Genomic DNA, 22,089 nt, shown 5'->3' on the forward strand with positions numbered 1-22,089 from the left:
AAAAGTTGACAATTTACTAGAAAATGAAAACGAAAAATTAAACCAGCAAACGTGTATATTAGACACAAGGGGAGAAAGACATGGTAGAAAATTGAAGTAGAATTTGAGAATGAATCAGTCCTTGTTGAAAGGGTTTTGGGTTGCACGGTCCAACAGCAAGGATGAGGCTTTGGAAATGACAGAAGGTGTGACCGAAGATATGATCCCCTGTGCTTCTTCGGTCACCTGTTCAGCTGCCTCAGATATGAGTCCCAGTGCTTCATCTGTCACTTGTTGAGCTGCCTCAGATATCACCTCCTCGGCCGTTTCTTTCACTGTCGAAGCTAGTCCCAGCCCCATTGCTTCTTCTTTCGCTCGCTTTGTCTTTTCCAACACCTCCTCCTGCACATTCCAAATTAATTCTGATGTGATGTGATGTGATATTAATCAAACAACTTCTCTTAAATTGAAAACAATAATCAAAGAGCTTTAGTAAGGTATGTGACATGATATGTTAAATAATCATATTGATATAGATACCTGAAATTGTGTTACATGCTTCAGTTGGTCGGATTGCAATCTGCCAATGACGCCCACAAACTCACCCACGCTTGATTCTATTCGTTCATAAAGTATTTCCCCAATAACCTTACCCAAGAAAAATGCATCTAACATTTTGCATCCACTCTCACCTACAAAATGCTTAATCAATTGGCATGACCTTATAACTAAAATAATTTTAGCAATATTTCATGCAGCAAAAAGGTGTACCGGAATCACCACTAGTGTTACATCGTAATAAATCGAGCCTGGAAGTTTGAAGGGATCGGAATGAGTTCGAGTTGGGGATCGATGCATGAGCAGGTGGGACGACAAACAAACCACGATTTATTGAAGCTGGAAATGCTGCTGTATATGTTTTTGGACATGCCATCTCGCTCTCCTGTTTATGCAGCTCTTGATTCCTAGCCTTTTCTTCTACTGCTGCTTGCATAGAAAGATGAGATATTTAATTTATATTTTTCAAGAAAGTTTAAATGGTCATAACTATGGAATCGTACAAGCAAGCTACAAACATAATTGATTTGCGGCTCATGAAACATGCATGTATCATATTTATGTTTAACCCAATTATTTATCTTGTTAGGTATGTTTTAAAGGTTTTTTTTAAGGAATAATTTAAATGGTTGTTCACATTTAGCTTCAAAAGAAGTAGATTAAGCTTTTACAATTAAATTCACATAAAATTTGTGCGAAATCATTTTATTACTAGTATGTTTAAGTATTATTGGGTTGTTTAATGAGTTTGTTGAGTTTTGAATAGAATAGGTGTTAAAATGGGTGAAAGGATTGTGTTAGACCACCGATTTGTCCAGAACCCAATACATGCCCCGCGTGATAGCACACATCGTACATATTGTTGGAATCTATGCCGGTCAAGTCCCTTTGATCAAATTATAATTTCAACGAGACATTTAATTTTGTTAGGGAGATTCAATATAGAGAACAAGAAAACAGATATCTGAAAGTCGTACAAAACACTTTCAGATCAAATCAATTTCGGTGGTTCTACCAAAGTTATTTGATCGGATAAAATTCAGAGAATGCAAAACCTTCTTATGTGTATTCGAAATAATGAACCAGAAGACTTGATCGGATTTTGAAGAAGATGAACCGATGCAGCTGTTGACGAAACAGTGCATCCGTTGGGATTTAACTGAAAATAACCGATTTTCAAAAAGGTTTCGAAATTGCAAATTAGTCCTTCGATTTTCAGAAATTACATTTTCGGATGAATTTCTGAAACAGCAACTTCGTTGAAACAGCTCGACCCCAGCCAGGGGCTGCCGCCCCTTGGACCTCGCTAACCGGGGGCGCTGCCCCCGGACCCCCGTTCATCTGTTTAGGGGCGAAGCGTGCACTCCGCACCTCCATACTTAAATGATGTATCATTATAACAATAACCGATCAATCAAGTTAATCCAATTACACTAAAATATCCAACAAAATTTGTGAAATTAAATGATATAGCGTCGATCTACATTCGGAGTAGATGACCGTGGTATATTCATTTTCTCAAATCCGATTCCCGGTGGAGTGAGAAATAATGGATTAAAGTTGTGCAAAATTGCAAACTTAATGAACTATGAGAGAAGCTTAGGGAATAATTAAGAGAGTTAATTATCCCACATTGAAAGTTACAACCTTATTAAACTAGTTTTTAATAAAAAATGATTATTACATGTAATAATTATAGTGGACTAAGATGGGCTGTAAGAGCCCACACGCGCACCGCTAGCTGCGAGCCTGTGCCCGTGGGCTTGGTGCTTGGGCTTGGCCCAAGGCTAGTGGGTCTAGTTCTTTTTAGACCACCACCGTTTTCACGTCAGCGAGCCAAGCGGGATGACACCTCGTCAGTATGACGCGGTAAGCCAACGTGGCTGACACGTGACAGTCCACGTCATGAACGAATCTAGAAGCTTCTAGATTCAGACTCTAAGCTCTGTATCGGCTTGTAACGTCTCGTAACCGACGACCGTTACGGTCTAGCATTGATGACAGCCATCAAGGCTGTGTTGACCCCTGCAGTGGACTGAGCCTATAAATAGGCTAGTTATTTTAGCATTCTAGACACAGAAACTAGAATCCACATTCTGTATCATACACTCTCTCTCGTTTTATCTTTGGGGACGAAACGCCAATCCGAAGAGCACTACCGGGGCGTATCTCGTCTTGCGAAAAGATGCCTCCTCGACTCGGCTATTTCTTGTTCTACGGTTTATAGTTTCGATTTTCCGTTTGTAATTTTCATTTCAGTTCTTTTCTGTATTCCTTCTTGGGTTGTATTACGCCCGGTTATCTCTTGTAATTCCAGAAATCCAACACATATGAATTTTGTGTTTATACTATATACAATACCCCAAAATTTTACTACTACCTTTTAATTAGCTTTTTGTTTTATATTGAACATGAATTATATAGTATACTGATTATTCTGCTTTCAAAAGTGAATATGTATAACCAGTTATTTTAGAAATTTGAATGAGGGTAATTATTTGTTTGAATTTTTATCTAGACTCTGTTTTATTTTTATTATTGTTGCGTTTAATGCTTCCACATATTTGATCTATATTTTTGTTGATACGAGATTTGAGAGATGAGTGTCAATGCATGACTACAAATAATTAACATATTAACAAAATCGAGAGATTAAGATTAAGTGCAAGGACTTAAAACCGTAGGAACTTTCAGAAATTGTATACTACTGTACTAGTTAGAAAAAAAATATTAAAATATTATTAATAGAGATGTACATTTCATCATAGACAAAATTTATAAAAAAAAAATAGAAAATGACATATGTACTTTAAAAAATAAATATGCTTATTCGATTATGGACTGCAAAATGTAGCAACAAATGTTTTTTTCATCTTCGAGTTATCCAGAAAACTTTAATTAAGAATGGATTATTCAATTCAATTCAGAGTCTATAATAAATAAAGACTGTTACTTTACTTTTTCGAAAATTCGAAAAATTTAAAGGAATGTGAAGGAAACAATTATGGAAAGAACAAATTTGGAAATAACAATGAGGGTAATAGATCAATTTCGTCAAAGCAGCAACAGTCGATATATTCAAAATTTCAAAAATAAAGATGAAAACAATGAAAACTACACGTGGCAAGAGTGGCAGATGTGGTTTAACAACTTACACCAAATCGTTGTTCGCACAAAATGAAAAGCGTCACAACTCAAAACTGAAACTCCTACTTTGAATTTCTCTCTCATGAAATCTCTCCTGAATATCAAATATTCGTCCCACGCTTTCCTCTCCCAAATGTTCCTCTCTCTAGATTTGTCTCCCCTTACATAAATACACCAACTCTTTTTTTCACACCGTTATTTCTCATTTTCCCCAATCTATATCTCTACGGACTACGGTTATAGCTACGACCGTAGAGGCTTCGCCTAGGGTTTACCGGCGAGATAGAGAGAGAGAGAGCAGCAGATATGGGGCAGCAGTCGTTGATCTACAGCTTCGTGGCGCGCGGCACCGTGATCCTGGCCGAGTACACTGAGTTCACCGGCAACTTCACCGGAATTGCCGCGCAGTGCCTTCAGAAACTCCCGGCCTCTAACAACAAGTTCACCTACAACTGCGACGGCCATACTTTCAATTACCTCGTTGAGGATGGATTCAGTAAGCGCCGCTTCCTCCGATCTGTCTATCTCTTCATTTTTTCCCTTCCATTTCTTGTGCCGTAGTCATTCGTTCTCAAATATGTGTCTGCTTTTGATTAATGCGTAGTTATCGTTTGATGGCTGATACTTGGAGGATTGCAGTGAATTTTCGTGGTTTTTTGATTAATACTCTTTTTATTATGTTTGAAGAAGTCAGATCTTGATTGCCTGTTGATTTCTTTTTTTCAATAGATGCTGAAGTTATCGGATGTGTTTATGGATCGGTTTGAAAGTTCAGCGAGATATAAAGTTTGTTTCACTTCATGTAGGATTAATATATTGGCGCAATTGATTTCTTTCAAATCTAATTTCATATGGAAATTGCATGAAACGTTTGCTTTTTCTAATTGATGATTCCCGCAGCTGCGTTATAAGAGGATAGAGTTCACAAAGATGGTTTACTGATTGATCCTACACTTTTTGGACAATTTGATTTTGGATTATCTTTGCCTCAGTAAAATGATTGATCAATATTTATCACCTCAGCATAAATTCTGTGTGTACTAGTACATTGCTCATATACTCAATTGTTTATGCTTTTGGTTTTCATTTTGGTGGACTAGTGTTTACTTGTTTTTTTTTTTGAATGATAGCATATTGTGTTGTGGCTGTTGAATCTGTTGGAAGACAGCTTCCTATTGCATTTCTTGAGCGAATCAAGGAGGATTTTACCAAGAAATATGGTGGAGGAAAGGCTGCTACAGCTGTTGCCAACAGCCTGAATAAAGAGTTTGGGTAATTTTTGTCATTAAGTTCCTTTTCGCATATCAATATTACCCTGGCCTAATTATTAGTATTTCTCATAGCAGACATATAACCTTATTTTATGATGTCTTAGGTCCAAATTGAAAGAGCAAATGCAGTACTGTGTTGATCACCCAGACGAGATCAGTAAACTTGCGAAGGTGAAAGCTCAAGTTTCAGAAGTTAAAGGAGTTATGATGGAAAACATTGAAAAGGCAAGTGGTTGTGGATGCATATCTTATTATATCATCGTGTGTTTCATTTATTGATGTGGATTGGGTGTAGGTCCTTTGTAAATATTATGTGGTTTAATATCAATTCTTTTGACTTTCCAGGTGCTTGATCGCGGAGAGAAAATTGAGCTCCTTGTTGATAAAACTGAGAATCTTCGTTCCCAGGTCCGTAATTGGATGTTACATTCATGTAGAGATTTTTGTAAAACATGAACTTCTTGGATGGGCAATTAATTAGTAATGCATCTTCACTCATATATTAGAAATGTTTTAGTTAGTATGAGTTAAATTAGTTTGTGGTGTATCGGTTTTGGTTGTTTGTAGTTGATGTTGGGTGCTTGATTCTACCTTACTGGTTGGTAGCCTAGGGTGCCATTGCCAATTGCATCACTTTTATTTGTATCCCTAATTCTTGTATCCTCTTGATATATGTGTTGTCTTCAGAATTTTTCGTAGTAATATTAGGTGATTCAATCTGTGATGTGTTATTTCTTTTACTGGACAGGCTCAAGATTTTAGGGCACAGGGAACTCAGATGAGAAGAAAGATGTGGCTGCAGAATATGAAGATAAAGCTTATTGTTCTTGCCATTATCATTGCCTTGATTTTAATCATAGTTCTATCGGTGTGTGGTGGATTCAATTGCAGTAATAAGTAAGTGCCTGTTTGCATATATAAGTTGTCCTCATTGACAGACAGAACACACACACTATAATGCTTCTTTGCGTCACGAGCTTTGTTTCCCCTAAATTTTTTGGTGACATGTTTTGCCCTTTTGCTCTATCCTGTATTTTTGTGAGATAATATTTGTTGTATATTTTGTATTCTGACTTGTATTAGAAGAGTCGTTTGCGGCAACGAGCTCTGGATTTTTACATTGAAAATAGCTTATCAGAGAAGCATTTTATTTTTGGGAATGAAATTTTAGTATTTCTATTTTTAGTAACTCCGTATTTATTGTCATTGCAGTTGCTTAGTCAATAAGTTACGCGTTGTACAATAAACCAGTAGGTTGTCAGAAAGTTCATGATATCTCATAGAGTCATAGTCATACATTTGCATAATTTTCTACGATTGTAATATCTGGCTGACCACATTGTCTGTTCAAACAAAGAATTTAGGTAGTCATTCTCTGGAATATCTGTATTTTGTTGCCATGTTTTCCATTTTTTGTTAATGCATTTTATATTTTGAACTCATATGCTCATAACTATAATTTGGAGTTTGGTCCTTATCATTTGGTTTAGTGTTTTGACTCTTTTGCCTGGATGATCTGATTTTGTGATCTGGTGCCTTGGCTAAAATTTCATTTGTATGCTCAATTTTTTAGTTGTGGTACATGCTGGCTTGGCTTATTTTGCCCGAAGACATGTGGAGTGGAGTTGTCTAACTAAATAACTTTAATAATCATATATTATCTGAAATTATCCTTGTTTACAATCATAAATTAATAATCAAAATAATATTCTAGCCATTAATATAAAACGAAGTTTTGTTTCGATGAGCTTTACATGCACAGTATGCACTGAATTATGAATATTCCAGTTCAGAATTTTACAAGTTCTTAAAAACATAGGACAGTATACTTATATAACATAATAAGATCTGGAACAGTCTTAAAGACGTCAAATAAGTTCAAAAGATAACAAAGCCCCTAAAATAAAAATTTGATTACCACATTATTTCAGTATCTTAATTAATTATATTTTGTCATTTACATATATCATTTTCTTGAAATATCTTAAGATAAAGATTCTAATATGCTTATAAATTTAGCCAAATGAAAGAGACGAAATGGAAAAACGAAACAAAAGAATTATATAGCTAGTCAGAATTTGGTTGCTTGCTCTTGGACATTTACATAAAGAAAACATCTGAAAATATTGCTTGCCCTTCATAGAGATATTTTATGGCAAAATAGCCATCACCTGCCAACCAACCTCAAGAAATAAAGCCACTATTTCATCACCTGCAAACCGACTTTTCAAACATAGCAAACTAGGCAAGCACTTCTCCACAGAGCAAACAAACAAGAACCAACTACCAACGACTATGCTTGGTTACCACCACCCCTCGGAGTCGCACGGCCACCCATCCCTCCACGACCATGGCCACCATAACCTCTGCCACCTCCACCTCTACCTCTTCCAGATACAGCACCTGTATTAATAAATTGATATGCTCATTAACCTTCATGGAGTGTATACAAACAGTCCAGAAATAGTCAAACTATAGCACCTTTCAATTATCTATCAGTCTGCAATAACAAGATATGGAAAACCCATACCAGCTAAAGTTTAACTGAAGAATTTAAAGTATTTTTAACACATCTCTAAAAATGGACTTAATAGTTTCAAGGTTAAAAGAACATACCACGATAGCCTCCACCCCAACCCCCACGGCTTCCACCCCGGCCCCAATTAGAATATCCACCAGAGTAGCCACCTGGATTAGAATAGCCACCATTATACCCACCATTTTCTGTAGGGCAAGAAGAATCATGTAAATAACAAAGGATATAAAGCCACATAAGCACCACTGGAGCCACAATTTATAAGGCAGTTTAGAATAGCCACCTGAATTAGAATATCCACCAGAATAGCCACCTGGAGTAGAATAGCCTCCATAATAGCCACCTGAATACCCACCATTTTCTGTAGGGGAAGAAGAATCATGTAAATAACAAAGAAGATATGAAAGCCATAAATGCATCAGTGGACCCACAAATTATAAGGCAGTTTATAGTACCGCATGACTTGTAGTTAAAGAATGAAGTACCTTGGTAGTTTGAATATCCACCTCTGTGCCAACCTCGTCCCCTCCCTCTACCACGGCCTCTTCCTTGTCCATATGTATCTAGAAATAAAAAGTACATGCAATTAATGGTTGGACATGCAAATATTTATGATAATCAACTCAGTTAATTTCTTACCTCCATTACCACCATTATAATTTGCAAGTGCTGGCCTAGGAGGTTGATGTTGTTGCTGTGGCTTATAGTTGCTATACTGCTGTTTAGTTTGATGATCCACATTAGATGGACCTTGATACCTGATCCATGATAAATTGATAATATATTAGAGACGATGACAAAGAATAAACTTCTAATTGAAACAACCTTATTTAAAACAGGAATTAGATTTGTTTAAACACAAAGAGACATGCATTGATGGAAGAAGGCATAACACATTAACACAAGCTCCTAACTATAATGACAGTATCACATAACATGTCTGGGAAAACCACAGTCAGCAACTCTAAGGATCAGGTTGAAAGCCTATGCAACCAGCACATGCACAATATTCCTTGTATAGAGGGTCTAATATACTATCGAAGAGAAATTACCCAGGAGAGTTCTGGTTAAGCTCTTTATTCGACAGAGTAATTGAAATCATGGACACATGCCGAGTCTGCTCCACACTGTAGACATAAATATCTGCATTAGACATTCCAGTTGCAGAATATGTCGATGCAGATAATGCATACAACTGATCGTATAAAGAGATAGATGCTACAACAAAATGTGCATCAGGACAGAAATGTTGCAGCAAAAGGGCAAAAAACTTTAAACTCACGTCTGAAGGCCCTCTTCAATGGGTTCGAATGTATCAGTTATGCTGACTGAGCTGATGGCAGTGTCCTGATGGAGCTGAGGAACTCTTCTCTATATCCAGAGGAAAGCACTGAGTCCTTCACATTGTATAAGAGGTAGAAAGATAGAAGTATCAGAGGAAATCAAATAGCAACCTTTAAGATTTCTGCAATAGCCACAGTTTTGTTTATCGCCTGACCCATTGCCTTTAAGACAATCTCTTTCACTTGTCTATCCTGAGAAATAGATTGTTAACATAATAATTATTAGCAAGTAACTACAGTATGATAGAACAACAAAAGATCTATCAGATAAACTGATAAAGACATGCGTGAAAAATCCTCCTAAACATAAATGATCCCAATACAAACACCACTGACCACTCCAAAGAAAGAAGGCCCTCAAGCTATATCCAGGAAATTCTATCCCCCTTTGGTCATGTGATAAAGCTAGAAATACAACTGGAGTGGAAGATCAGTAACACACGCATATTGATAGAGTTCAATAAATCATGTTGTGTCTGAGACAGAATGATGAGTACACCCTCACGAGACTACTTTTTATCACATTAACAAGCCATTGTGCAATACTCCGCATCACATAAAGCAAGACTAAACTAATCACCTTCATCAACACAAGAGAAACAGATAGTACTTGTGAGTATGCAGGTCAAGAACTGAAATCCAAAACTGCGCCCTAGAGCTATCATGTCAAGGCTCACGATGTAACCGGTCATCGGGCAATAGTCATCACAGTAAATTAGTAGTCCATTCAGAAATGACAAATAATCACATTGGAGGCAATAACAGCAAAATGAAGAACGCATAAGGAAATAGCATGCTTGTTCTATTCAAATATCAAATGCATAAATTATGTGTTAAACGACAAAATTATAAGAAGATACATGCATGAACATTGTACACATTATCTAAACTCCTGGCTCTCCTAATAAAATAGATGAAGAAAAAACATAGCAAACGCCTAGAATCCTTCTAAACAAATTCGAAATCAGATGAAATGTCACAATCTAACTCACACAACAACAGAAACAACACACACAGAAAGGAGGAGTGACTTAGCAGAAGGATAAACCTGAAGAAGGGTGGAGGCATAGGTGAGGTAGTTACGAACAAGGCCTTGAGACGTGATACGGATCTCATTCTCGTTAACTGGAGATTCAGGCTTCGGCTTCCGCACCTTTTTGTATCTATCCATTTTTCCTCAACTCAAACCCTTAAAACCCTAGAGAGAGAAAGACTTGGGAGTGTGAACTGTGAAGGATGGAAATGGGAATGATGTATGTAAATGTATATAGCCATAGTCAGTCAGTTGAGAAGTATGGATGAACTAAATGACGCACGCCACCACCCCTCAATTTGGAGCTTTCTTGGGCTTCTCGGCCCGCTTTTTACGGGCCCATTTTTCGACGTGTCACATCGTCGCTATTTACTTCAACAATTGGGCTCTTCATAATTCTATGCATCTCATTACATATCATTTTTATAATCATTTTTTCTTCAACAAAAATATATTGCAATTTACGCTAATTAGACAATTATCACTAACATTTATCTACCTACATATGTTTTTTATTATTTAATAAGATGCTAATAATGGGACAGAGAATTGGGAGAACGATGTAAAAATTCGGAAGATCCAAACATATTGCCAAGTGGTGTGTGCAATCAATCATAATTGGATGAAGAGAAAAAAATATGAGAGGGACTATTTCTGCAATTGTAATTGGTTCGACACAATTGACTTGGATGAGAGAACGTGCAACGATTTCCACAACATAAAAAATCTTAACTAATGTAAATTCCCCAATTATGATCCAAGAAAAACGTTACAATATTCCTTGTAATAGAACCAAAAAAATGTTACATTACATTCATCCATTTACAAACACATACTACTATTATGCGTATGAAATTCTTAGATATAGTAGTAGTAGAAAGAAATGTTTGATTAGAGTCAGATTACAAAATAAATAGTAGAAGAAGCAGAGATGAAGCGCGTGATCGAGACAGCCTCACAATTCGAGCACCACAACTAGCAAAATCAAATGAAGAGATTAGAAAAAAGGCGTTGAAGTTGAATGTGAATTAGAGAGTAGTATAAGGGCATATATACATTCAGAATCAGAGGTGATCCAGTTTCCAATGCCAGCTGCAGCTGCTTCCTCCATATCTATGATAAAGCTGATCTTGGGAGACTCTTCCACATCATCATCCACCTCCCCCAGCTGCTTTGAACCAATTACACCTTCTTTCTTCGAATTCAAAACCTGATCAAGGCCACACCAATTAACCTTGTCAATTTAAAGCAATAAATCAAGAATGTGTCTATGTGTGTGTGAGTGTGAGTGTGACCTTGGCAGTGGCAGCCCATTTGAGTAACTCCTTCATCCTCGAAACTGCTTTCTTTTTCTTCTTCGTCTTCTCCGAACCAGCAACCTGATTGCTGCTCGACCAAGGCTCGCCAATAGGTAAAACCTTGTTTTCTGATGTCTTCTTCTTCGGCTTCTTCTGCAATGGATTTTGGTATCCCTTGAAGGCTCCTAGTCCCTTGAGGTTAAGTGTTTGGTTGAAGAAACGGAGAAGAATCAAATTTTCACAGCTCACTTTGCTCTTCGGCACGTCTTTTCTCCGCTTGCTCACCAATATCACTAACTCTTTAGGCATTACTTTTTTTTCTGAGTGCCAACAAGGAATTGGAAATTCAGTCTCATTCATAACTAATTCTATATGATGCAAGATATTACTTTATTGATTTTATTTTTATTTTTTTTTATCTCACCCTCATGATCACATTCCTTTTTAGTTGAATTTGATGCTATTCTTGGAGGTTCTTGCTCTGGTATCTTCAACAGCCACTGAAGGATCTGTCACATACACACAGTAAGGAGTAATTAATTAAGTACTATGCGGAGACTAATTAACGAGTCTAGGGTAGGGAGGAGTAGTGATTTAGTTCACTATAGAGATCAAACGAATTTGAAAACATGGAGTAAACAAAACGCCATTATAATGAACTAAATATTTTACGGAGTAAATACTTCACTATAAATTATAGTGAACTCGTTCATGTAATAAACTAAATTCATGGTTTCTAGTTATGCATTTAAGATTAGTTATACTTTAATCATCTTCCTATAAAAAATTCATATAATTTATTAGTACTAAGTACTTATTAGTATGATATAAGAAAAAAGAAAAAGAAACTGCAAACGCTTACTCACCTGCATGACGTATATATTTTAGTTGGCGCTGTTTGCAAATAAATGCAGTATTGGGATGTGTGTGACACAAATATATTTGTTCAAGCTGCGAGGGATATTGGCTGTTTTAGTTCCTTCTGTATAAACAAAACGAGTGAAAATTAATTTGAACCGAGTTCGAAAATGTCAAGTGATTGCGTAGTGTGAGTGAATATGTATTGGTGAAGCTAACAAGCCAAGGTTTTGGTTATATATAGAAATAGAATGATCGTTGTGTTACAATTAAACTATTTGGCACTTCATTTCACCATACAATTGTAGTGCTATTGTGGTCTTTCTTTAATTATAAGTGGGCCCTATTTTACAACCCATCTTTTTATTTTACTTTGTCACTACTTTTTCAAAAAGAAAACACACAACTTATAAACTATTTTTAAAAGTTTATAAGCCCATTGAGTTGATGAGTTCGTTGTTCTCAATTGTTGTTCAATTGAAGATGCAATGCTAAGAAAATGATTATTTAAGTTAATGAGATCAATAGATATAATTTCTAGTAGTACTATAAAATTAGATTGTCAAACATACCTAAAATTTGTTCGATTGTCAAACATGATGATTTTATCACTGATCTTGCACATGCGCCTGCCATTTTAACAATGAGCATGCTAAAGCTGTAATGCATGTATTTTAACAATGAGCATAGCATGCATTTTATAGGTAATTTTTTTAGCATATCACGTAAAATAAAAAGAAACATAGATTATAAACCTTAAACCAACCAAAACGTAAGTTTCAATAAATATCAAGTAAAGGTGCTAAAATAAAAAGAAACATACACCTATATTGCCATTAAAGAAACTAGCTAGCTATGTTTGCATCATTGCATGTGTAGAAGTAGAGGCAGATAATTAATTTTAAGAGAGTTAAACACAATTTTCCGATTATAGAAGGTGCTAGTACTAAAATAACATTAAGAAAAAAGGGAATTTTTCAACGGATCTTAATGTTTGCATCCCATATTAACACGTGGCAGCAATTAAGGGTTATCGAGTAATGGATTATGGATCCCACGAAGAGGAATGTCGCTTGTATTGATCAACAAATACTTGTCATGTCTTATTCTACCAACAATGGGGCCTTTCAAGTTTCAATTAATTTATACCACCAAGTTTATTTATGCTATAGAGTATAGACACATACAAAATTTTTATTTGGGCGATAATTTGGATAAATAAACTATTTTCGAGGTATCTACCACATATTCTAGAGAACGGATAGATTATGTTGTATTACCTCTGTTCCACAGTAACAGAGACGTTTCTTTTCGGTACGGAGATTAAGAAAATTGTATTAGGTGAGTTAAGTATAGGGAGAATAAAGTGGAAAATGAAAAAGGTAGAGAGATGAAAAGAGAATAAAGTATAAGAGAGTAAAGTATGTGTGAAGAAATGTGTTGACTTTTACTAAAAAAGGAAATGATTCTATTACTATGGAACGTACCAAAATGGCAAAATGACTCTAGAACTATGGAACGGAGAGAGTAATATCGGCAAATTAACTCTATTACTATGGAACGGAGTGAGTATATTCTGTCAAATTATCGTTAGAATACTCAATCTCTAATGCTGTAATTTAGCTTGGTGTATTACTTTGATCCGAAGATGTGGGAAACAACGCATAAGAATTTTTTATTTTCACAATTTTGGATTATTTATTCTAAAATGGAATCTTATATGTACGGACTATGTGTTTATTATCGGAAGGTCGATGGTGGTGACTGGTGAGAGGGTAGTGGGTGGTGATGTACAAATGACAATACGAAATTAAGTGTTTGGGATACAAATGATAACTACATATCGTCTTGAATCACCAAATTCTTTAATTTTAATTTTGACCCAATTATGTTTATTGCTTTTAATTTCCTTGTGCTAGCCATGTGGGATTAATTCCGGCCACGTCAACTTGATTTCGACATGTAGGATTGAGTCCACCAGAAATTAGACATGGTGTATACCAAGTTTGTAAGATTATAGAGGACAGACCACAAGCAGATCGATTGCGAGGGCATCCGCATCGCGTGTTCGATGCGGTCCCCATCTCATCTCGTAGAGACGAGATGGCATCGAGACGGCGATGCAAGCTCCGTCTCGTCCCTATCTCGTCTCTTATCTCTTCCGGAAGAGGAGGTTCACGAGCTGTCTCGTGGCGACGTGGCACTCTCCCATTCGTCCCGCGAGTGGGCGTCGTTTATATCCGTTAAAATTGTTTTTTTTTTTGTTTTTTTTTTTAAATTCAGAAAAAATTCAAAAATAAAAATAAAAATTTTTAAAAAAATCCCAAAAATTATACTAGCTGCTTATAGTCATTTTTTTTTTCAAATTTCTATTTTTTTTTCAATTTTTTTAAGTCTCCAATCACTTCTATAAATACCAAATCATTCCCACAAATTATCCACCATAAAAAAACTCTTTATTCTCACTCAAACGCTCCACATTCTTCATCCCAAGATTCCCCAGGATGCTCGGCAACGTCGATTTTAAATTATTTTAAGTATGCAATTTTTAATTTCTAGTATTTTAAATTATGTCTTTTTTATTTTTTTTAGGATTTTAAATTGTAATTTTCTTTTGTATAATAAAGTGTGTTTTTATTAATTGAATTTGTTGGAAATAAAAATAAAAAATGAAATTGAATGAATAGTTAAGGGATGAGATGGTTAAGAGATGGAGGGATGCATGCGTTGTCTCTTAGTTAAGAAATAAGGTGAAAGTTACAGTGGGAGCCCTTGAATATTCATGAAGAGATGAGATTAAAAGAGATGGAAAAAAGATAGAGATGTGGATGGCCTAATTGCTATGAAATATGTTGTAATATAATATATGAGTATTAATGTGATTTTTAGAAGAGATGTAAAATATTATGGATGACCTAGATGACTAATCTTTAAGCAGATAACGAAATATTTATAGCAGTATTTTACTATAATATTGGTATGTAAAACTACTTTTTTAATGTTTAAATAATTATAACATATCCTAAATATTAATACTATAGTAGTAATTATATTGTATTATAGTTTTTGTTTTCTCAAGCCTTAATACTAGTATTTTTTTTGTTTGGGTGGTTTATATGGAGCACTTTCTAAAAAAGTTATTTTAAAAAAAATATTTAGCCATGGAAGTTTATACAAGAATGTGGTAAAGTAAAAACTAAAATGTGTATGACATAGTGATAAATAATTCTAAAGTACGGTGAGTCATAAAAAAAAATGACAAAGTAGTTATTTAGGAAAAAGTAATAACAATGCATGGTCGCCTATTAATTTTTCCTGTGGATGGATTTTAGTACACGTTGTTACATATCCATCTCACTTCTGGGAGATGATCACATTTAATATATTCGAACATATGAATTAAATGATTGATATTTATGTCTGTGATTGCATGGGCATATGTAACCATTTTGAAAGTAATGTGGTTGATCCAGAAGGGAATCACTTCATGTTTATAATCTCTAGATTTCTTCAATTCAACTGTTCATTGGAAATTTGTTCTTGCATCGAATTTAAATACTCCATATTTGAACAACGAAAATAGCGCATTCACTTGCAAGGTTTGATACTTTGATTAACCCCTTTTGGTGGTGTGTAAGTTATGGATTGGGCCTTGCGAAGCCCATTGAATGTTTTGGTGGTGTGTAAGTTATGTATTGGGCCTTGCGAAGCCCATCCCATGGGGCTACAAATTTCTTAACTTTGGATCCAGTCCACCGAGCCACCGAGCCGTTTATGAAAGGATGTTATAATAACTAATATAGTTATTTTTGAAGCACTCCCGTACCTATATGCAGGGGCGGAGGCAGGGTGGGGCCAGGAGGGCCCTTGGGTCCCTCACCCATTTTATTATTTAAGTATATATAATATATGTAAGTAAGGTTAAAAGTATAAATTACTAGTACAGTTGGCTAGAATTTCGGCCTTTCATCAGGGACGTCCCTAGTTCGAGTCCCTAGTCCTCCCTTTGGGTATTTTTTTTTTAAATTTTAGAATCTATTTCTTCTATTTGTATTCATTTATGTTTTATTAGGTTTATAAGTAGTAATTTTGTATAAATAATATTTACTTGTGATAATAAATATACACTAATAAATAATATTAGTAAATTTGATTTTAAAGTTATACACATAATTCATTTGTGACGTTTTTTAATTTATTTTATCAAGTAGCAATTTTGTTAGTTTTCTCATATTCATTTATATTTTATGAATTTTCTTACATTAACTTGATTTTTTTCACTAGTAAACTTTTACATAAATCATTTTAATTTATAATTATAAAAGAATAATTATTACTATAATTTAAGATTATAAAATAATTCTTTGATTTCATAAATATTAGTATAAAATATTACTATATGATATTGATAAAATCAATTTTAATATGATGCCCTTTATTATAAAAAATCTATAATAGTAGATAATGAATACTAGGAGTATAAAAATATATCATAAATTATTAGTAAAAATATGTGCTTTGCGCTAAAAAAACTATTCACTAATTAATTTTCTCATCATCCATTTCTCAGCGCGGCTTTTTATATTGTTCACGTTCAAGTTGTTTCCGCATCGTTAGCACTAAACAAACTCAACGAATTTTAATGACAGTTTGGGCCCCCATCATTAAAATTCTGGCTCCGCCACTGCCTATATATATTTTTTAGAGTCTCAAGAATATCATGATACAACTTTGTGGCTTAATTATTCTCTTTACACATGCTACTGATTACACTCTTATGCTTAGATTCATCTTTGATCTTCTTTGATCTTCTTTACACATGCTACTAATTAATTATAGTAAGCTAATTTCCTTGGTTGGCTCATAAGAGTCATTGTTGTGTTTGAATTTGAAAGCAAAGTCAAATAGACATTTGTCCCACCTCAAATATGTGGCGCTTCACTGAATATTTGTGGGGAAGTTGTTTTGTTTGATTTTTGCACTAGAGTGTATGCGAAGGTTTTTTTTTAAATCCCTTAAACTAAAATACGTTTCCATAAAAAATACTACTCCGTAATAAATTTTCAATACACCATGTACTTCCATTTTCGCCCATTAGCGACAAACCAATCGAGCCAGTTGGGTTTAAACCGTTTAATCCAATTTTTAAAACATTGATAAGTATATTGGGTTCATTTTTAAGCCACTTTTTAACAATTTCAAATTATTCGGTCGAAATTAGTTAACTTCTCACCACGGTGTGTGTAAAGTGAATATGTTAAGAATTTACATTAATATAATGCACTATGTCCGAATAATATTGTTATGTTTGAATGCTTTATTTGCACAATGTGAAAGTCGAAAATTGGTAAGTTGAGAATTTGACCTTTGAATTGGGTATGGTCCCAAAACTATATGTAAAACGCTTTGAAAAAGATGATAGGGAATCTAAAGTTGTTTTTTTTGTCCATAGTTATCTTACGAATTGTTAGAGATGATATTTCTTTTCTGTATATCTCTTTACCATAGTCATCTTTTTAATCGTAGAGATGATGGGAATCTACATTAGCTTTTGCATCTTAAGTAGAGAGTGTTATATAGCTAACTCATATTTTAATTGCTAACTACAACTAAATAATAGTCATTAGATATTCAAATTAAGGGCCTAGATCATCAATCCCTAAATGTCAATGAAAAACGTCAATAAGACCATATGAATAATTCCAAAAAATATCAATAGGGGTATTAATGTCAATTAACTACATGTTTAGTTATAACTAACTTTTAAAAGAAATCCCAAAACTTTAAATTCATATAACATATATCAAATTAAAGATAATTTCATAAGGATTCCAACGATATCCTACATGCATATGTTCCGACGTTAAAATTTGAAAAAAAAAATTGAAATTTTTTAATTTTTTCGTACAAATGCAGAAATGTCAACATACTATATAAAATATGTCAATATAATACATGTAGAATGTCAATATAAGCAATGGGTTAACATTCTTAAAGCATTGTGTTCATTCTCAAAGCATTGTGTTGATATTTTTTAAACACTATATTGACATTTTCATCCAAAACCCTAATTTGGAGTTTTTTTTAATCTTTTTTTATTTTATTAATAAAAACGAAAATTACACGTGGCAAATTGTAGACCACACGTTTTCTAAAATCCTATGGCCTTAAATTAGTTGTAGTTAACAATTAAATGATGAGTTAACAATTGATCACTCCCCTATCTTAAGTACTATTATTACTTTATCAGTTCATAAAGAGTATGGTATTTATGGATAATACGATTTTTAATAAATACTACTCCCTTCGTCCCTAAAGAGTATGAACATTTGGTTCGACACGAGTTTTAAAGTATAATTGAAAAAAGTAATTGAGGGATAGAAATAAAAGTTTTTAATGTATTATTAGTGAAGAATGAGTCTCACTTCATTATAGAGGAACGAGTGTCTAAAATTAGAAAATTCATAGTAATACTTTTTAGGGACCAACTAAAAGGAAAATAGCTCACAGTACTTTTTAGGAACGAATGGAGTTTTTATGTTTTTTGAGTGGGGAGAGGAAGAGTTAGTGTTGATTTTATAGAAATAAAATGAACGGTAGTAGGATTGAATTATAAGAATCTAGTGTCTTCGGTCTTGAAGGTCATATTTCATTGAAAAAGGTTTAAAAAGTAGTAGTAGTACAACATTTTCACAAAATCCGTGTTAAAAAATATTCATAAAATATGTAAATGTGAATTTTTTGTGTTGATAATTGTATTTGCCTAATCTAGCATCTACATTCAGTTATGCGTGGCAGTTTTCAATATATCTGACGATGATTCATAGAAATATCATTTCAATTGTTTCTCCTTGTGGTAGTCTATGCGTTTGCAAACTGCAAGGTGCCGATTGGTGAAATATACTCCTCTAAATTTTTTAAAGTATGAACTATTTTCTTGCTATGAACTTTTTAATTTTAAAATAATTTTAAAATAATTACACAATATATTACTTTTATACATCATTTGATTTACAATTTATACCATTGAACTACATTACTAATGTGTGGAGCCATTCTCCATAACTCTTTATCTATCTCTTTTAGTTTATTAATTATACATTAAAACACGTCAAACTACATATTAATTTAGTTTTTAAGGACGGGGGAGTAGTAACAAAGTATAATAATATTAAATTCTTATTTAATAATATTAATTAATTACTGTGTAGCCGAACCTTTTCGTTTTCTTTTCTTAAGCAATTAAACCTATATTATATTTATAGGCAAAAAATTATTAAAAAGCAATAATAGAATAATAATTGAAGATAGAGAATTTAGTGACTGCCATCACACATAACTCACATGTTAATGTAGCGGGTACGGTCCCACATAATTCTTATTAGTAGCGTATTCAGGATCAAGGGGGCGAAATAAAATTTATAGGAAGCTAACGGAGGAGGGAAGAGCGACGTCGAAAGCTATCGAAAGAGACGATAATGGAAAATTACTTCCAGGTCTATGATGATAGCGTATCACCAGGGAGGGGCGGTTCGCAGTCACCCCCTCCTACCCCCAGGATCCGCCACAAATCCGTACCAACCTCCCATATAGTTGTTGCCTGTTTCTTCCTCTCACCTTTTTACCATACTTTAATTGTAAAATTAAATTATAGTTACAAGAAAACCTTAATTATAAAAAATAATGGGAAATGGCACTTCCAGTTTTATTATAAGCTGGGAATAGCATTACAATAGTACTCCACTAACATGTTACATGACCCATAGCTTTTGCATGAAATAGTAGTCCGACGAGCAAAACTCTGAGGTATAATAAATTGTTCAATTTTTAATTATAACTAATATATAAAAATCTCAAATAGAAATTTATATTTATTTTCCTGATAAACACTACTCATGTACTCCTGATTTTGTACTTCTTGTAGTGGTATCGTTCTTAGGATTAGAATTCTGTATCAACTGGGAATATGACTATGTGCACATGAATCTATAGTTCTAATATTTCAATACAATAAGTCAATGACCAATATACACGCCAGTCAAATAAAGCCTCTCTCTTTTTATTTGTAGTACTACGAAATTAAGGTGAAATTACAAAGCCTTTTTTTATTTGAATGAATTAAGGTGAAACACATTACATCTTTTGTAGTATTATTATTTTATATCAATAGATAATCTTTTCCTTTTTGTCTGATCCGTATTAAACTAATTGTTTTTTTTTTTTTCTAATTGTAACTTACTTTTACTATTATTCAAATAGGGGCGCACTATGGTCCATAGAGGTCACCACGGTTCAAAGAACCGCCTGTTGTAACTTACTTTTACTATTATTCAAATAGGGGCGCACTAGGGTCCATAAAGGTCACCACGGTTCAGGTTCGAAAAAATGCCGAACCTGAACCGGCCCGCCTAGGTTCCGGCGGTTCCGGTTCTTGAACCGGTTCAGACACGGTTCATAGCCGGTTCAAGACCGGCGATTTCCAGACGGTTCCGGGCCGGTTCCGGTTTGGACCGCCGATTCAAGTTCGGTTTTTTTTTTTTTTTTTTTTTTTTTTTTTTTTTTTTTTTTTTTTTTTTTTAAAAAAAATTATTCATTTATAGTACTAATTACAAATTACACCTTGTAGTTGTAGTCTTTTACTATCGAATAAATAAATAAAACGAGAATGACAATTGACAAATAGAGTAGAAGTCGACATTGGAGTTGGACAATTGGAATTTTATTGATACAATTATACAAATTTAACGATATGTCGATGTCGATATTACAAATACAAATGTTGAAAATTGAAATTACAAAAGAGTCAAAAGACTTAATACATAACATAATACATGCTTGTTAGCTTGTATAACAATTTAAATAAAAAAACTTGAAGTAAAAAACAATAAATTATAAATGTAAATAGATAGTATATATATACTCTTAGTCGGCGAATGAGATGTTTCTAGATAACTAAATTGAGGATACCTTTAGCAATTCAACCTTAATTGTTGAGTTTAATTTAACCATCAACAATCATGGTAGAATTGTCAAAAGTCTCCCGGATTTAGTCTTATAGAGAAGTCTTCTTCACCGATTAGAGTATATACAAATACAATTATATAATTGTATTTGTATATTTTAAAGTTGAAACAATTGAAAAAAAAAGAAATAAAGGAAAAGGACTTGAGCCCAACTTAAATTTATGTTCAATTACATTAAGGAATCAAAGTCCACGTAGTTCTCTTACTTTACTTACCTATTTGGCAATCGGCGGTAGACCTCCCACTCCACCTCATTGTTGTTGTTGTTCTTCTTCTTCTTCTTCTTCTTCTTCTTCTTCTTCTTCTTCTTCGTCGGGGTAGTAGTCTTGGTCGGTTTGTACTTGGGTGTTCCAATCTAGCTCTTGGTCTCTAATGTCAGCCGAACACCAATCGTCAAGTAACATGGTGGCTTCCATATTTTGGCCGGATAGTCTACTTCTTCTATCATCCAAGACGTTGGCTCCAACAGTAAAAGCGGACTCGACGGCGATAGTGGAAGCCGGAATTGAAAAAATCTCCTAGGCCATTTAGAAAGTATGGGAAAATCTTTCTCATGTGTTCCCCACCAATCAAGGATGTCGATTTGGTTGGGAACGGGACCTTCATCTTCATTCAAAGAAAAACGTGAGTCAAAATATAAATCTAACTCACTTACCGTCCTTGCCGACGAACTGCCGCTGGTGGTGTAACCGTATAGGTCGGCCAATTGGGATTGTGCGTCGGGGTCATCAACTTGAAAGAACCCAAAACTGTGTTGTTGATGAGGGATGGGTCGTTGTCTCACTTGGTAGGTACTGTTGTACTTGGCTTCGTATTCGGCAAAGAGAGTTCGCAACTCAAACTCAAATGCATGTTTGATGACAGAGAGATTGGGGAGGTTTATTTGGAATGTTTCGGACAAATTTATGTTGTAGTCCTCATTGGTGTCCGATTGCAAAGACCGAAGTGGTTGAAGGTCAATAGAACTCAAATTGTTGTAATAAAATTCTAAAATCTTCAAGGTACCGACTAATTTCCATTTCGGATCCAAAACCTTTGCAATA

At 34.3% G+C, this 22,089-nt stretch overlaps 4 protein-coding genes across 6 annotated transcripts; 1 reads left to right on the plus strand and 3 right to left on the minus strand.

The window, feature by feature from the left end:
- Positions 1-17: 17 nt before the first annotated feature.
- On the minus strand, positions 18-963 carry LOC125207195 (uncharacterized protein At4g13200, chloroplastic-like). Of its 2 annotated transcripts, none has more exons than XM_048106437.1 (3): positions 760-963; positions 520-671; positions 18-381 (listed from the first exon to the last, which is right to left on the minus strand). In XM_048106437.1, the coding sequence occupies exons 1-3, from the start codon at positions 911-913 to the stop codon at positions 115-117; spliced, it is 573 nt and encodes a 190-aa protein (XP_047962394.1). In that variant the 5' UTR covers positions 914-963; the 3' UTR covers positions 18-114. The 2 variants fall into 2 exon arrangements, with proteins under 2 accessions (XP_047962394.1, XP_047962393.1); XM_048106436.1 differs by having other exon boundaries at positions 751-963.
- Positions 964-3,764: 2,801 nt separating this feature from the next.
- Positions 3,765-6,140, plus strand: LOC125207909 (vesicle-associated membrane protein 722). The gene is made up of 5 exons (XM_048107422.1): positions 3,765-4,180; positions 4,815-4,956; positions 5,060-5,180; positions 5,301-5,363; positions 5,704-6,140. The coding sequence occupies exons 1-5, from the start codon at positions 3,991-3,993 to the stop codon at positions 5,854-5,856; spliced, it is 669 nt and encodes a 222-aa protein (XP_047963379.1). The 5' UTR covers positions 3,765-3,990; the 3' UTR covers positions 5,857-6,140.
- An 853-nt stretch (positions 6,141-6,993) lies between these two features.
- On the minus strand, positions 6,994-10,117 carry LOC125204804 (protein FAM98B). 2 transcript variants are annotated; one of them, XM_048103538.1, is made up of 9 exons: positions 9,883-10,117; positions 8,946-9,026; positions 8,774-8,862; positions 8,544-8,618; positions 8,131-8,249; positions 7,977-8,054; positions 7,775-7,852; positions 7,572-7,643; positions 6,994-7,358 (listed from the first exon to the last, which is right to left on the minus strand). In XM_048103538.1, the coding sequence occupies exons 1-9, from the start codon at positions 10,003-10,005 to the stop codon at positions 7,249-7,251; spliced, it is 825 nt and encodes a 274-aa protein (XP_047959495.1). In that variant the 5' UTR covers positions 10,006-10,117; the 3' UTR covers positions 6,994-7,248. The 2 variants fall into 2 exon arrangements, with proteins under 2 accessions (XP_047959495.1, XP_047959494.1); XM_048103537.1 differs by having other exon boundaries at positions 7,572-7,679; positions 9,883-10,110.
- A 469-nt stretch (positions 10,118-10,586) lies between these two features.
- Positions 10,587-12,217, minus strand: LOC125208622. The gene is made up of 5 exons (XM_048108275.1): positions 12,032-12,217; positions 11,590-11,674; positions 11,163-11,485; positions 10,924-11,077; positions 10,587-10,842 (listed from the first exon to the last, which is right to left on the minus strand). Exons 1-5 carry the CDS (start codon positions 12,035-12,037, stop codon positions 10,823-10,825), a joined length of 588 nt encoding a protein of 195 aa, XP_047964232.1. The 5' UTR covers positions 12,038-12,217; the 3' UTR covers positions 10,587-10,822.
- Positions 12,218-22,089: the final 9,872 nt, after the last annotated feature.

Source organism: Salvia hispanica, chromosome 2, assembly GCF_023119035.1.
Source record: "Salvia hispanica cultivar TCC Black 2014 chromosome 2, UniMelb_Shisp_WGS_1.0, whole genome shotgun sequence".
Classification (NCBI taxonomy): domain Eukaryota; kingdom Viridiplantae; phylum Streptophyta; class Magnoliopsida; order Lamiales; family Lamiaceae; genus Salvia; species Salvia hispanica.